The following is a 16,039-nucleotide window of genomic DNA, read 5'->3' on the forward strand; positions in this document are numbered from 1 at the left end:
ACTTCTGCCATCCATCCCAACTCACTTCTGCCATCCATCCCAACTCAATTCCATCCTCCTTCCTCACCGAGTCTTGATTTTGTTAAGCGTCCTGCCCCTCCCGCCACGTGACTCATCGGTAAATCCTAATCAGGGAGGTCAACCCTAGTGGTCGGATTCCCTTCATCAGTGGCAGGGTTAGAGCAAGCCTGTGGCCCCGTTGGTCACTGAGGTGAGGGATTAGAGACCTCCGGGAAAGGATTTATCACTATTAATAATGTGCCGCCTAAAAAAAGATGGCCTCTCTTCTTCCTTTGGAGGTTGTCATGTGTGGATGTGACACCCAGAACTCCAGCAGCCATCCTGTGACCATGAGAGAAGGCAGCTTAAGGACAAAGCCGAACTGCCAGTGGCAGAGTGTCAAGATGGAAAAACCCACATCCTTGGGATCTGTTTGAGTCCCTACATTAAACTGAACTAGACAACCTTGAATCCCACCTCCCTGTGGAGTTCTTGTATGTGAGAAAATAAGTCTTTTTATCTTCTATGCAAATCTGAATTAAAGGGTTTCTGTTACTAACAGCCAAGGTATCCCGACTGGCACAATGTTCATTCTCGAAGGTCTACGGGAAAGTCTCTTTTCCATCTAGAGTCAGGTGGAATCGTTCATTCATCATCCCTTAGTTAGTTTAATGAGTCCGATCACAGGGCAAAGAAAAGCCTGGCCACAGGTAGAACCACCACGTGATCCAGCAATCCCACCTCTGCGCCCCCAAAGGAAATAAAATCAGCGTCTCGAAGGGATATCTACACTCTCATGTTCACTGTGGCATTACTCATAATTGCCAAGACTGAAATGTCTGCGGTTGGTTGAATGGATAAAGAAAACGCAGTGTTTAGAGGCGGTAGAATATGTTTCAGCCTTAGAAAGAAGGAAACCCTATCGCTTGGGATGATGCGGGTGAAACTGGGGGTCCGTAAGCTAAGTGAGATAAGCCAGACGCAGAAAGACACAAACTGCACGGTGTCACTTATAAGTAGGACCCAAAAAAGTTGAACTCAAAGCAGCAGAGTGGAATGGTGGCTGTTAGGGCTCAGGGACGGGGGTGGGGAAGGGGAGGCGTTGGTCAAAGGGCAGAGCATTCAGTTGTGTAGGATGAATACATTCTGGAGATCTAATGCACAGCGTGGTGACTGTGGTTAATAATTCTGTATCGGATATTTGAGATTTGCTGAAAGGAGATCTTAACTCTGCATCAAAAAAAAAAAAAAAAAAAGAAAAGAAAAGAAAAGAAAAGAAAAAGAAAAGGAAAGGTGACATGAAGTCAGGGCTGTATTAACTAGCTTGATTGTGGCAAACATTTCACAATGTGTATGTGTATCAGCATACCATATTGTATTCCTTAAATAGACACAATTTTCGTCCGTCCGTTATACCCCCCGAAAGCTGAAACACAAAACAAACAAAAAGGCAAACAGACCAAAAAACGAGGCTCTGGGCTCCCTTCTTCCCGTTTGTTTACCAAGTCCTCCCGTTCCTGAAGGAATGTGCGCGAAAGAGTGCAAATCTACCTCTCTCTCTTTCTCTCTCTCTCTCTCTCTCTCTCCCTCTCTCACACACACACACACACACACACACACATCCACGTACAAAGACAGGTGTGACGCAGTCGGAAGGGGCTTTTCCATGCTAATAGGTATTTGGAAAGGATCACATCTGAGGTTTACTTTTAGCGATTAAAGATAACATCCAACCCACAAAACATCATGTCTATTTCAGTCCCTTGTTTTCAAAGATGAAGGATATATAGGTCGGGCCACAGAGAAAGTATACTGTCTAGAAGTCTTCCGGTCGTGTCAGTGTCACGACCCACTAACTCCATCCTGGAATTCAATCCTGTCATAGTCTGACATGGCAAATACTGCCTACCCAACATCCTCCCTCTTCTTTTCTTTATTAGTATGAAGGGAAATGTGGCTGTTGGGGGGGGGGGAGGGTGTGGGAAGGGCGGGTGGTAGCAATGTCCCCAGCTGGAAAAACTACATTTCTCAGCCTCCTTTGTGGCTGGAACTGGCCAGTTCTCACTCAAAGACAAAGGCTGAAGATTTCAAATAGCAGGGCGGGCGTGTTTTGTGCCCGAATATCATGGCCCCGGCAGAAGTGTGGAAGGGTGACATCCGTTCCCCCAAGGAGCAAGAGGGTAGTCCTATCCAGAGAGGAGAGTCCATCCGGGAGGGATGGACTCTCCCGGGTCTCTGGAGACAGAGCTGGGGGAGAGCCACCAGAATGTTCTCTGGTGGAGGAGTGAGGCAAGAGCAGGGCATGATTATCGCAGCTGAGCGGAAGGACCAAGAACATTCTCATTCTCTCCTTGGAGACTGTCTCAATCCACCCGTGGTTAGAACCACCTCTGTTGGTATATGTTCTGTAAATTATGTGGGCTGGGGAGAGCGGAAGGAAAGCCAGAGGGGAAACGGAGAGATGTTTCTGTGTTTTATCTGGGTCTAATTAAGGAAGTGATTAATTGGAAAACACAAGGCCCCAAGAGGCAAAGGTGAGAGCCCTTTCCGTGATGACCATGGTGCTTCTGCTTTGGGAATGGCAATCGTTTGTCACCGTGGGTTTCCCTTGAAGAAGCTCTTTCACGGTGTCTGAATGAAGCGGCCTTTGGTCGAGGCGATAAATAACGTAAATTCCACAATTTACTTAGATGACTGCCTCCTCATCTGAGCTGGGTTAAAATGCTTTGCGATGAGCAAGTAGCCCCAGGAGGAACTGAAAGGTGGGCATTGCGGGGCTGGAAATTGTACTGCACAGCTTGAAATGCCTGCTTGGTGTGTTACCGAACCTCTGATGGCAAGCAAAGACTGCCAAATTACCCTGAGCAATCTACCCTGTACCACTTAAAAACAAACAAACAAACAAACAAAAAAGACTGTGTTTCCAAAAGAACAAATTTGAAGGAGATTATTGCTTTCTTCCCTTCTGGATTCTTCCTTCTATTTATCCTGCTTGGCCGCAAGGGCTTCTAAATATTGTCACCTCTTAAAAGCGATCTTCTCTTCTTGCTCTATGCACACACACCTGGTCTGTGTGCTGTAGAAAACAGCCACCAGGCTCCTGTGTCCCTAGAGTCTCCCGGATGGATGTTAACTGTTCTCTAAAAGAGGATGGGCAGAAATCAAAGAGGGAATTTTTTTTTTTTGAGAAAAAAAGGAGAGGGGGGATATGTTATCTGTCTCTGACCATATAGTGTGAACCCCCGCTCCTTTCTTTGATAGCGTCCCATGGTTTTAGTCCCGTTTTCCCAAGCTAGAAGCCTCAAAACTACATTTCCCAGTTTCCCTTGCGGCTCAATCCAGACACGTGATCTGGGGTCCACCAATCAGACACAGACGTTCAAAACTCTAATGTGGAAGTCAGCCAAAAAGCTTTGAAGGAGCTTTCCGAGGGGGCACCTATCACTTCAGGCACAAGTGGCGGCAGAGCCAGTGGAAGAGAGTGTCCGCTCAGGCAGTTCTGCAGAATGCTTTAGGGCTAGCGGGGCATGCGCGAACCCCCTCATCGCCCGGGGCAGGGGCGTGGCTTTGATCCTGGCAGCTGCTGGTTTAGCCTTAAGCCCGTTTCTCCGTCTTCCCTGCCTAGTATGTTCTCCGAAAATTTCCTTTCCTACTAAGACGAACCGGGGAGGATGTTATTTGCAGCTAAAACTTAACCCTACCCAGCGGGGAACACACTATGATACGTGATAGGACTGCGCTTGCAGAGGAGGGTTCAAGAAAGCTCTTCTGGAGGCGCCCGGGTGGCTCATTCTGTTAAGTGCCTCTTGATTTGATTTTGGCTCAGGTCATGGTCTCATGGTTCATGGGAGGGAGCCCCCCGTCGGGCTCCGCGCTAATGGCATAGAGCCTGCTTGGGAGACTCTCTCCCTCTCTCTCTCTCTGCTTCTCTCTCCTGCTCTCTCTCTCTCTCCCCCCTCAAAATAAATAAATAAACTTGAAGAAGAAGAAAAAGAAGAAGGAGGAGGAGGAGGAGAAAGCTTTTCTAGTAGGGAAAAGTGTATCTCTTAAATAAACGGATCCTAATGCTAACTTGCCTTGGTACAGGGGAGCCCTGCAAGGGTCAGGAGATTTGAGGGAGCTGTTCTTGTGTCTTGGAACACATAGAGAAAAAATAATTGCAGCCCAAACACAGGACCACATCTACTTTCACGACACAAGCAAAGAAGGGACAGTCTAGACGGAGTGGTTCCGGGAGTATTGCCTTTCTCTCCCTGCCTGAAAGGTCGCCGTTAGAGAAAGCTCCCCCTAGGTCTGGAACACTGTTCCCATCTTCACGAGTGTCCTGTCGGAAGGCGAGTCCTTGTGATCGGGCTTACCCCTTGATCAACAGCTGCATGGCGGACTTTAGCTGACCCAGTTCTTGGGAAAGACACCAGAAAAGCCTCAGGAAGAGGAAGGTGGCAGGATGTTGACAACATATTGCACGTAGCTCCCCAGATCTGGCTCTGTTGTAAGTTGTGAGTCAACATGGTTTTAAAAGAAATTAGAACGAAAACATCGCGTCTTACGTGGTTCTCTGACAATCAAAACAAGAGCGAGACAAACCTCTCTCCTGTTTCAAATGTGATTTCCCTAGATGAAGGAAATCTAAACATATGGCACAAAGCTTTAAAATCTGTTCATGTGTGAATGTCATGATAAGTTTGGAACCGGTGAGTGTCACCAACCACCAGGCCGTGTCCTCTGGAAATGGAAGGGAATCTCCCGAATTCATCTTCTCTTGCTGTGGAGCTGGCTAAATCTGTCGGTGGTGACCACTTTCCTCCCAGATTGGCCATGAAGTTTTGAGGAAAGAGCCCTATTTGCTAGGCTTAAGTATACTGAAGGGGAGGGTAAAAACGAGACAACGTGGGCAAAGTTAAATGCTGCAGAAAATCTGGTGCCTTTGGATGTTTGAATCCTACTTCCATCTACTATGTGACCTTGGCTGAGCCACTGGACCTCTCTAATGCTGCTTCCTCATCTATTACATGAGAATGCTCCTTCTCAGCTTATAAAACTGTTATGAGGAGAATATTGATAACATTGGCCAAATACCCAGTCATGGTAAAGGCTGAAGAAATGGGAATTATTGACAAACAGGCCTCTACCTTCAGCCTAACCCATGTAATGGCAAGGATAAGGGAATATGAGCTTCTAGTTGAAGCCTCTAGAAAGGTTATAAGCCAACCACAAGGATGCAGTAAGTGACCTTCAGAGGGGAGAGTTAAAAATGCAGCCTGCCTTCATCAGTGAGCACACAAGTTCATTGTCAAATTGTTCATTAACCTCTGCCACATCTTTTCATTTGGAATCGAAATAAGAGCACTACCGGCCCTTTGGACATCGTGCTTACGTCTTTATTGTGAGTGCTAACAGGTTGGGGGCTAGACACTAATGGACAAACAGCCCAGATGTAAAGAGCGTTCCCTGGAAGACTCTTAATGGACAATTAATTATGCACAGCGAACAAGTTCAGAGCAGAAGATGCCACTTGAAAATTGTGAATTTAGTCCAGGTTGAAAGATACAGGAATGGTTAAGTGTTTTGCACACAGAAAATCTGGTTGGCGATCCAGTGGGATTGATGTGTGTAGAACACAGTCTCTTAAGGGTTTTGCTTTGCTTCTTTGAGAGAGGCTGTTGTTGTCTGTCAGTTCAGCTGGGGGTCCCTTCCGTCACGTTGAGAATCTGGAGCAGAGAGTCCACCAGCTTGAAAAATACGAGAAAGAGTTAAGCAAACATCGTTCGCGATACTGAAGTTCTAATGCTAGAAGCAAATGCATTCCCAACAAACAAACCATCAGCGTCACTCGGGAGCTTCGTAGAAAAGCAACTTCCTAGGCCTACGCCAGATCTACTGAATTGGAAACTCAGGGTGGAGCCCAGCGATCCGGGCTTTCCGAAATGCTCCAAATGATGCTGAGTACATTCACGCTGGAGAACCACAGCCGTCCCCCCAAGAGAGAGAAACTCACTTCCTCTTTTTCTGGAGCCCCTACCTCTTTCGGCTCTTTCTAATTTTGAAATACGTCTTTGTTCCCATAGAGCACCCTCTATATGCTGAGATGAGAAAACGCTTTTCAAAAAGAGCTTATTATACTTGCCAAGATTCTCAGACACTTCAGGCTCCCCAATGGTTAGACCAGCCATTTGTTTCTAATAAAGGAATTACCGCTATTCTCAGACCAGTTATTAGCTGCTCTGTGGCTCAACTGTTTTGACCAGGTGCTAATGAGGCCAGGGCCTGGGGTTCAATTCCCACACCGACCAATTAGTTTTGCTCTTCTCCACAAGCCCAGGCTGCACTATTAAGGGTTCGCCAGCCTGCCTGACGATGCTACCATCCATCTCGAAATATGAGCCACGGGTCATAAAAGGGGCCAGGGGAGGGTGAGGGGAAGAATCCAGGAAGCCCCTGCATTGGCTCAAAATATTGAATCTGAGCTGTCTGGCTCAAGGGAATGGAAGTCAAGCTACAAGGAAAAGAGGAATTAGTAACCTAGGAAGATCAACACCTGGAGGCGGCGGGGGGGGGGGGGGTTGTCCGTTATTGGGGCGGGAGGAGCTCTCTTTGAGGTGGGGGGTAACTTCACTCTGCTCCCTCAGAGCAACTGTCGGGGCAATCGGAGAATTTTTAGTTATTCTTCAGGACATGTTGCTGCTTCTCCTGTATCTGGAACTTCCCTTGGAGCGTTTCACACATTACAAAATAAAACCTTTCAATTCTCTATGTTGATTTGATGGGGCAGTGGGAGTCATCCCTTCAAAGTGAGGGCAGACTTGCCTTCAAAAAGTTTCCTTCCTTTCTGTAACACCCTCTGCAATGCACTCACAGGCCCTTTCAGGTCCACCAAATAAGAGAAAAAAACTAAGGCTGCAGAGAACATTGCTGTAGGTCCGGCAACCCACAGGCCAGCTTCAACCTTCACTGAAACTCAAGACAATCCACAGCCACATCCAGGGCTATGGATCAGGCCCTCGGGCTGACCTGAACATTGCTTCGTGTGCTAGAAACCATAGGGTAAACGTTCCATTAATTTTTTTTTGAGATAGGGTACAGTTAAAAGATTAAGGTTGGGGCACCTGGGTGGCTCCGTCGGTTAAGCGTCCAACTTCGGCTCAGGTCATGATCGCTCGGTTCGTGAGTTCGAGCCTCAGGTTGGGCTCTGTGCTGACAGCTCAGAGCCTGGAGCCTGCTTTGGATTCTGGGTCTCCCTCTCTCTCTGCCCTTCCCCCATTTTCTCTCTCTCTCTCAAGAATAAACAAACATTAAAAAAAAAAAAAAGATTAAGCTTAACCTTGAAAATGATTGGCCATAGCTACTAATAAAGTTCTGGAGCTTATTTGCCAGGATAGAGTGGTCTAGATTCAGTGCACATTTACATAAATCTTTTCTGAACTAAGTAAATAACTTTGTCACTGAAACATAGGAAGATGCTCAGAGTTTCTGACTACAGCTCTGGGAGACTTGGCAAGAGGACTTGATGCTTTAGTACCGAAATGGGTGAGGAGAGCATATGTGGATAGAATTTAATTTTAAGAAAAGTCCTTCAGTCCCTGAAAATTCCGGCTGCTACCTTCTGGCAATGCTTGGCTAAGTTATTAAACCTCTTTCTAACACTGAGCGATGTATGGATTTCTAATAGATCTATTCTCGTGGTACTCCCTCTTTGTGAATAAGGCAACTGTAAGGTGTTTTCAATTTGCACATCCACATTCTTTCACGAAGATGGAATTTCCAAAGCAAGGAGGGTAACAGACTCTTTTGGTCTAGGCAACAACGACTCCAACCATTGACTTTTTTCATATTGCTGGAAAATGTATCCAAAAGAATGGTACCCATGTGTGCAATAGTTAATTATTCAACCTAAGGTGGAATGAAATGGAATGGGCTTTCTAAACTTGTAAAGAAGACCAAAACATAAAAAGATGTAGTAGGAAAGCGAGGCCTGATTATAAAAAAGATGATTTTTTCCCCTCCGGTCACATGAATGCTGATAAACATTGTCCCCCTGAAACACTCACTGTCTGTGACTGCCCACTCAACCCACCCTGTACTACGACCACTCAGAGATCTCTCTAGACCTATTCTTTCATAATTGGCTTCGCTGCTTACAGAATGTTCTTCTGAATATGGCAGGAAAATTTTGATCTTTAAGGACAGAGCTGAATTTTTTTGAAAACCCTCCAAAGTTATGCAGGGCCGGGTTTGGAGGAATAAAGCAACTCAAAGGGATGTTGTAGTTTCATTCAAAAATGAATGAGCCGGGGGGCCCCTGGGTGGCTCTGTCGGTGAAGCGTCCCACTTCAGCTCAGGTCATGATGTCACGGTTCGTGGGTTCGAGCCCCGAGTCGGGCTGTGTGCTGACAGCTCGGAGCCTGTAGCCTGCTTCGGATTCTGTGTCTCCCTCTCTCTCTCTCTCTCTGCCCCTCCCCCACTCACGCTCTGTCTCTCTCTCTCTCTCTCAAAAATAAATAAACATTAAAATCAAATGAAAACAAAACGCATGAGCTATGAGTGTACGTCCATTTCAGCATCTGTGAAATTGCTTTGGAGGGTTTTGTGATGGCAATTGTCATTAGTCTTCAAAGGAGAAGGCACTGCTGTTGGACATCCCGCCACAGTAAGTCCATAAAGTCAGCTGACCAAGAAGAGGCCTCAGACAGGGACTGAGGAGTCAGTCACAAAACCCCCAAGCCCTCGGGGCCATGTCACCCCCCCAACAAAGAAGGGAGCTGGTCGTGACACCTAGACTGCAGATGTGAGCGAGAGCATCACTCAGGACTTGGTGCAAAGTTGCTACTTATTTCTGTATCCGTTGATTTAATCCAGATTTTCTTTGTGAATGAAGGCTACTAGAGTCTTCCTCCCGAGGTCCTTCACACTACTTCTGGAGCCTGCATCCTTCATATTTGAGGTCAGCGAGGACCAGCCGGTCCCCAGGAGACGTTTCACACGGCAGCATACCATCCAAGGGACACAGCGCCGGCCCCTGCCCTGCTCTCGCCGCTGAAAAGCTATCTGCCTACTCTCTGTTTCCTCACCTTTAAAATGGAGAGAACAGTAGGATTTTCTCAAATCTTCCTCCGAAGGCTGCTGTGAGCATTCACAGAGAAAATGCGGGCAAACTGCTCGGGCCAGTACTTAGTTTAAGGTACAAGTTGTCCATCACTAGGATTGCAGGAATTTGCAGTTTTATTATTTTTGCCGTTTATATAAATTTCACGGAAACTTCTTAAAGGGTAATGAGAATCACCTCATTTGCCATTGCCCTGCTTCCTTTCTTTATATCTTCTTCTCCTTTTCATCCCATTTCCTGTCTTTGTATCTAAGCAACGCCAATTTGGTATGATTGGTTTCGCTTCCCTTCTACAAGAGTGCCACTTTGCGTAAAAGGTCGCAAACCAGAATGCTCTCTTCTAAAAGCCTGTGTGAAGCGCCCCTCCCACTAGTGCTCACCCAAAACAAACCTAGGAATTGACTCAAATAATTTCTGGCCTCACCATCAAAATATTCTGGGAGGGCCCGGCGGGCTAAAAAAAAAAAAAAAAAAAAAAAATCTCATCAGGGCACAATCGCTATTAAACACAGTAACTAATAAAACTCCTAAACTGGAGTGTGGAACCAATACCCTTTTGAGATGCAAGGAGGAAACATCGCCTATTCTGGTGGAAAGAAATAACACGGAAGTGTCTGCTCGTTTCTCAGCGTGTATGGATGTCTGCCTAATTAAGTGGCTGCGAAGGCCTGCATCTAAACAATTATATTCTTCTCTGCTCACACCTAACCTCCTTCTGACCCTCCCCAAACACCCCCACCCCACCCCACTTCCCCAGCACATTGTACCTTTACGTTTTGAACCTACAACTTTAAAGGCGCTGCCATCCTGGGAATCCCAAGGAGACTGGCGGATGGCCAGGAGCTCCCTTTGAGGCGGCTGATAGCTTCCGGTCCCCTTTCCTTCCATGAGGCTGAGCAAATTCCTTGCAGCTTCTTCCCAAAGAATATACTGCAGCTGCTGCTTCAGACTCCCCCCTTCATAAACATACGGGGACTCTCTCGTGCTCTTTTTCCCCATCAGGTGCCCTGTAAAAAGAAACACAAAAACAGAATGCCACCGACTGAGCCCAGGGGAACGAAGAAACCAGAAATTTCAAAGGACCCCCCTTTAGGTTTGTACTGCTTCCTCCTAGGTGCAGAATAAACAGCATTTTATTATCAGAAGTTAGTTCTGGCAAACGTCTGGCATCTTCTGTCCCTGTTCGAAATGTACGATCAGCTGGACAAAATTTAAAACTGCAACTCAGGGGACCTTGGTTTGGTCCCAGCACCTCGGCTAACCGGCTAGGTCACCTCTGCCAAGTTACTGAGCATCCCCGGGGCTCAATTTCCTCAACTATCAAATGAACAGGTGGGACTAGATGAGGCCTGAGGAACCTTCCATATCTAAAATGCCACCGCCGATTCTGTGTGCACCGAGTCCTGTTCCCACCCGCGTGACGGAGGTTCAACATCTTCCTCAGCCAGTTGTGGACTGCTACCGAAAAGAAAAGCCTCGATGCTTTCTCTCATGTGATGAAACGAGATGTTGCTCTCCTCTTACCTCTAACACAATTGCACCAAAGGAAGTTTTCATTTCAACTTTCTTAGAATTTTAGCTGAGATTGAATCCAAGAAAGGTCGCTCAGAAATTCTCATTTGTTGGGTATGTAATGAAAAACACGATTCGAAACAGGTTCCGAGCAACACGTAGCAGCCCCGTACGTGCAGATTTTTCTCTGGGATGTCTACAAGACTCCGTGAAAGTCTACCGATGGCTCCAGGGATGCGTTCCCACCACATAAATGAATAAAAGTTGCTGTGCAGGAGGCCAGGCCACTAAAAACGTGGCAATTCATGTAGGCAAGTGGGATAGCCATAGTGTCAGATGTGGGTATGGAATCCAAGGTCTGCTCTCCTTGCTAACACATTAGCCCCGTACTAATAATACATTATCTGACTTTCGTCAGTGCTCCCCTACCCCCATCTCTCTGCAGTTGGAACTTATTGGACTCTTAAACTCCTAAGACTAGGAGACCAACGATGCCTTTGACCGAAAGGTCGCAAGGAAAGCTCTTTGCGGTTCCGATGCTGCCCGGCCTTAGAAGCATTTAAGGTAAACGGCGTGGGAATAATATGTAACAGACCCCAGTCAGTGAACCTGATGAGAGCTCTGTCCGCCAACAGCGACGGCCTTGCTGTGACTTTACGGCAGGCGGGTGTTTACAGGACGTTTCACTCGATCTACCCCACAATAAGTTGGATGAAAACGAGACTTGTCAAAGGTCACCCACGCGTAAGCGAAGACCCTAGGATTAAAATCAGCTCACAGTCTAGACTCTACCATATTATGACTCTGCTTCAAAGCGTCTTTGAACTTCCTGAAAATACAAGGCAGGTAGAAATCAGCCTGGGGTCTGGAGAGAAGGGTAAGGCCTACAAAAGGCTGATGTTAGAACGAGGAACCGGGGATCATATATCGGTCGATTGTGACTCCTTAGGTGACTTGGAGACGTTAATTCGGTGGGTATTGGGGAGCCTTCACACGGGGTTTTACTGAACGGCCGTCTGAACACTTGCCAACCCACTTAGGACATGCCACCCCACACAGTTGGGACGTATTCCCGACCGAACGAGTGGAATCCTGAAGGACTGGCACCTCACCTATCTGCTTGGTCACCGGCGGGGCCCGGGTAGCCACGAAATAACCTTGCTCTTAGCCCTAACAGTGATTACAGGGCACAACTGCTCAGGAAGCAGCAAAGCATTTGGCTTTATTTATATGGAGGAAATTGAATCACGATAATGGGAAGGCAGGATTAGAACCTGATGCTCCAGTGATGACCTCGGTCCCTCTTGCTCTCCCTCATTGCTCTCATCAGGATGCTAGAACTGAGAAAGGTGTTACTGCCAATGAAGCGGGGGTGGGGGGGTGGGGGGGCAACGGAGATGTTTTTACAAATAGGAACTACATTGTTGTCATGCCCGAATAATTTGGTGGACTTTTCTGAAACGGGGAGATAAAGCAATCCTCCCTTCTGTGACTGATTGAACATAGGACCTTGTGACAGTGTGCATATTTGCACGTTTGGTGGGTGGGTGGTGTTCAGACTCCTACCCCCAGCTCCACGGTCTGCTTATGAGGACTGGAAGTGCACCATCCACAACGTCCCAGGGAAGCACACACTCCTTGGGTCCTATTCACTTTAGAGCTGGCAACTACCAACGAAATAACCGTCTCCATGGCAACGTGGATATGGGTGACCCGTCCACCTCTATTTCTCCCATCACCGTTTGTTACGTGTCCATATCATAGTAATAGAGACCTCAGCATAGACAAAAGACAGGCCCTTGAAAACAATAAAACCTTGCCCAGAAGTAAAAAAACAAACAACTTTTGTCCCTTATAATCGCTTAAAAATACCACTAAAATAGCAGGTTTGAAACATAAAGCAATTTTCCTGAGCTCCAAATTTGACGATCACCTCAACTTAGGAAAATATCCATTAAGACATAAAGTGTTGAGCACTTCTAAGAGCTGGGTTTTTTTCTGGAGTGATCCTTAAACTATATCTCACAGTTTCTGGGGGCAGCCCTACAATGGAAAGGCACCTGCAGCTGAACCCCGGTGTTTCCGAATGCAGCCTGCCAGGACACGCTTGGGCATCAAAGTTAGAGCCACTGCCAGGAGCATTTCATGGGAGCGGAGGGGAGAGTTACCAGCGTCGGTGTGGACCTCTATTTTCATCGCACAAACAAAACATTTCCATAAACATCAAGCCACATAAGAATTTAAGTTTTCCATCTGCTAACTTGCTTTCCGTTGCCACACCATGCCTCTCTCAGCTGAAGAAGCAATTCCCTTAACAAACCTGCAAATTGGTGCTGACAGCTTCCTCATGGACAGCAATATGTAGCTTTCGTTTGATATAATTAACATGAAACTGCAAGTCTTCAGGGATTGAGGAGGACAGACATTTACTTATGGTAGTGGAGGGCTAAATTTAAAACCTAACAACATCATTCATGCTTATGAGTGCTCAGATTCCCACGGAGAGCATGTCTGTCCAAAGCAAACTTTCTCTCAATCACAATGTTATTTTAGACCCAACTGTGATTTTCTACTTCACCTCCCTCTGTCTCTTGTTCTAATCAGCTCTGTGCAGCCAGCCAAGAGAGAAAGAGTGCATTCGAGAACAAATAGGAAAATAAGAAAATTTGGGGTGGCCACTGGTCTGTATGTTCTAGGAAAGTTCAAGCACCACCAGGAAGGAAGGGTGTTTAAATGCCAGACACCCTAAGTCCCAGGGGGTGGGGGTGGGGGTGGGGTGGGGTGGGGTGGGGGGGACAGATGTGCTGTGGGACTACAGCCGTGGAGGTTGGCTTGCATCAGAAACGACCTGACTCTAGCTTCCCAAATAACTCTCTTTTTCTGCTTTTAGCCTGCAAGGGTTACCTAATAATAAGCCCTTTTTTTTTAGTACAAAAATATGGAGGAGCAAAAGGAGATTGGAAATCTGAGAGCGCACCGGCTGATGGCTGGACTGGACGGTGGCCACTCCCTCTAAATTCCCAGAAGCCCCTTTCAAGTATCAATTCTAGGCTTGGCTGCTGTAATGCCTCGCAAATATCCTTCTCTCTTCCAGGGTAGGGGTTTTTCACCTTCACCCATCCCGGCCTCTCCCCTCCATGCCTGCTGGGTTCCGGGTGTCCCTCCGAGATCACAAACACCTTCACCTCGGGGCTGCCCAAGCTTGGCAGACAGTTCTTGTAGCGACGATGAAAACTAACTACCCCGTTGCACATCTCCCCCCCCCCCCCACGCCGAGCTCTGGATTTCTCTGCCGGCACACCCAGCAGTGGAGCCGAGGGCGTGAGAGTTCCAGCCTCACCTCTTCCCAGAAATCCGTCCTGGTCCTCACACCATCTGTGAACCGCCCGATACTTGGATTAGCAAGTGTCTTTCCAACACACCCTCCCACACTCTGAGTAGATGGCTAGAGAAATAGGGAAACACACACACCACCGCCGCCACCCCTTAAACCTCTTCGGGATGGACCAGCTTCCCGGGAAGTGTTGGGGCTGTCGGCGGTGGCCCTATGGGGAGGTGTCTGAGGAAGCTGGACGCTACGTATTGGCCAGACGGAGCCTGTGGTTGGCGCGGCGGAGACCCCCGGGGTGACGCTGGGCCAGCGCGAGGCTGCGGGATCGCTACCCTCCGGCCGGTCGCGGGGGAAAGCTGTGGGTGCGCGCCCCGCCGCCCGCCCCCCGGACGTCGCCGGCCCCACCGCCGCGCCCGGTCCTCGCCGCCGGGGTAGCGCACCTCCTGGCCCGGACCCGGAGGCCGGGACGAGGGGGCAGCGGGAAGGAGGAAGGAGCTAGGGGGCAGGGCGAGGTGGCAGGTATGGGGAGGCGGAGGACAACGGGGTCTCCGGGGACGGAGAGGCCGGGATCGGCGCGGGGAGCGGGCGCCGCGAGCCTTCGAGAAGGGAGGGAGGGAGGGCCGGCCAAAAGGGCGGGGGAGAGGAAGCGGCCGCCGCGACAGGAGGACCGAGGGAACTGGAGAGAGCCACGGACACGCGGCGGCGTTCCAGCCCCGCGCGCTGAGCAGCCAGGGACCCCAGGACGCGCTCCCACACCTGTGGCTTCGCTCGGCTCCGGCGCGCAGCCCGCGTCCCGCTCCCGGCGGCCGGGGTCCCCAGGGCCCCGGGACGCGCTCGGGGACCCGGCTCCCCACGTCGTTCAAGGACAGGCTGCGACGGCGCGGGTCAAAGGAGGCGTGGGGTCGGTGCGGAGGGAAGGCTGGGCTGTTGGGGCGCCGCGCGCCGGCCCGGGTCCCCGCGGGGGAGCGGGAACAGAGCGGGAAAGGACCACCCGCCCGGCCTGAGGCCGCTCGGGGACGTCTTCCCGGGACGCGGAAGGCGGTGGGGGGCGGGAGGGGGGTGCCGGGCTGGAAAGGTCGGGGCAGACCCTCCCCCCCCTCCCCGCCGCCCAAAGCCGGCGCCCCAGGAACGCCGAGGGCTTGGGGAGACGGGGCCCGGGCGGCCGCGGTCCCGCCGAGGGCTGCGGCGCGCGGGACACTCACCCACGGCCCAGTGGTTGCCGCGCGGGTACATCTTGTCCAGCGCGGTGCCCGTGCCCGCCGGCAGCGGGGCGGCGGGGCCCCGGGGCGCCTGGCAGAGGACCAGCGCCAGCAGGACGAGGGGGAGCTGGCGGCGGCGCATGGTGCGGGCGGGGAGACTGGAGTGCGCGCTCGGCACGGAGCGTCGGCCGAGGACCCGGACTCGCAGAGCGTCGCCGCCGCCGCCGCCGCCGCCGCCGCCAGGCCCCGACTTTATACGGCGGCGCGGGTGGGGGCGGGGCGGGGGGCTCCCGCGCCGCGGCCCCGAGCGCTCTGACGTCTCCGCGCGGCGAGCTGAGCCGGGGCGATGGGGGCAGCCGTCTCCAGGGACCATCCGTCTTCCCGCCGAGGGGGAGGGCAAGGCTGTGTCCACCCTGCCCCTCGCCGCCTCCCCCACCCCCCCCCGGAGTCGCGTCCGCCCGGCCCACGCGGGATTCATTCTGCCCACCCTCGACGCCTCCGCTCCGACACGATTTCCCGAACTCCTCCCCGGCGCCACCGGGGGGTGGGGGTGGGGAGGGGTCTGCCGTGTTAGCTGCCTTCGGATCCTGCGGGGGGGGGGGGGGGGGGGGGGGGGGGCCCCCGCGGGGGGGCGGGGGGGGGGGGGGGGGGGGGGGGGGGAGGCCCCAGGAGAGCGAGGGACTTCTGATTCTCACGCCTTTCCCCCTCCGTGGACCAGCTCCCTCGTGGCGGCCCCAGACCAAGGACCCTCGTCTCTCTCTTACGGACCCCCCGTCTCACCACCGCCACCAGCAATAGCCTCACCCCGCCTGGGGTTTCAGAGCCGCCCTTGCCCGCTTGTATGATGAACTGCAGGACGGGTAGGTTGTGGGAACCCAGCTAACGGTAATGTTA

At 50.6% G+C, this 16,039-nt stretch overlaps 1 protein-coding gene across 3 annotated transcripts; it reads right to left on the bottom strand.

Moving 5' to 3' along the window:
• Nucleotides 1-5,274: 5,274 nt before the first annotated feature.
• On the bottom strand, nt 5,275-15,354 carry GRP (gastrin releasing peptide). 3 transcript variants are annotated; one of them, XM_049620287.1, is made up of 3 exons: nt 15,149-15,354; nt 9,890-10,110; nt 5,275-5,732 (listed from the first exon to the last, which is right to left on the bottom strand). In XM_049620287.1, the coding sequence occupies exons 1-3, from the start codon at nt 15,285-15,287 to the stop codon at nt 5,679-5,681; spliced, it is 414 nt and encodes a 137-aa protein (XP_049476244.1). In that variant the 5' UTR covers nt 15,288-15,354; the 3' UTR covers nt 5,275-5,678. The 3 variants fall into 3 exon arrangements, with proteins under 3 accessions (XP_049476244.1, XP_049476243.1, XP_049476245.1); XM_049620286.1 differs by having other exon boundaries at nt 9,871-10,110; XM_049620288.1 differs by lacking the exon at nt 5,275-5,732 and adding an exon at nt 9,131-9,195 and having other exon boundaries at nt 9,871-10,110.
• Between the last annotated feature and the right edge of the window lie 685 nt (nt 15,355-16,039).

The sequence above is a fragment of the Panthera uncia genome (assembly GCF_023721935.1).
Source record: "Panthera uncia isolate 11264 chromosome D3 unlocalized genomic scaffold, Puncia_PCG_1.0 HiC_scaffold_8, whole genome shotgun sequence".
NCBI classification, from domain to species: Eukaryota; Metazoa; Chordata; class Mammalia; order Carnivora; family Felidae; genus Panthera; species Panthera uncia.

What these genes read in the sequence shown, in the direction of transcription:
- GRP (XM_049620288.1), bottom strand. Translation starts at nt 15,287, where the DNA reads ATGCGCCGCCGCCAGCTCCCCCTCGTCCTGCTGGCGCTGGTCCTCTGC. An exon ending in CGGCAACCACTGGGCCGTGG is followed by an intron (nt 10,111 to 15,148) that starts GTGAGTGTCCCG and finishes TTCTTTTTACAG; the next exon opens with GGCACCTGATGGGGAAAAAG. An exon ending in TGTAGGTTCAAAACGTAAAG is followed by an intron (nt 9,196 to 9,870) that starts GTACAATGTGCT and finishes CTGCAATCCTAG; the next exon opens with TGATGGACAACTTGTACCTT.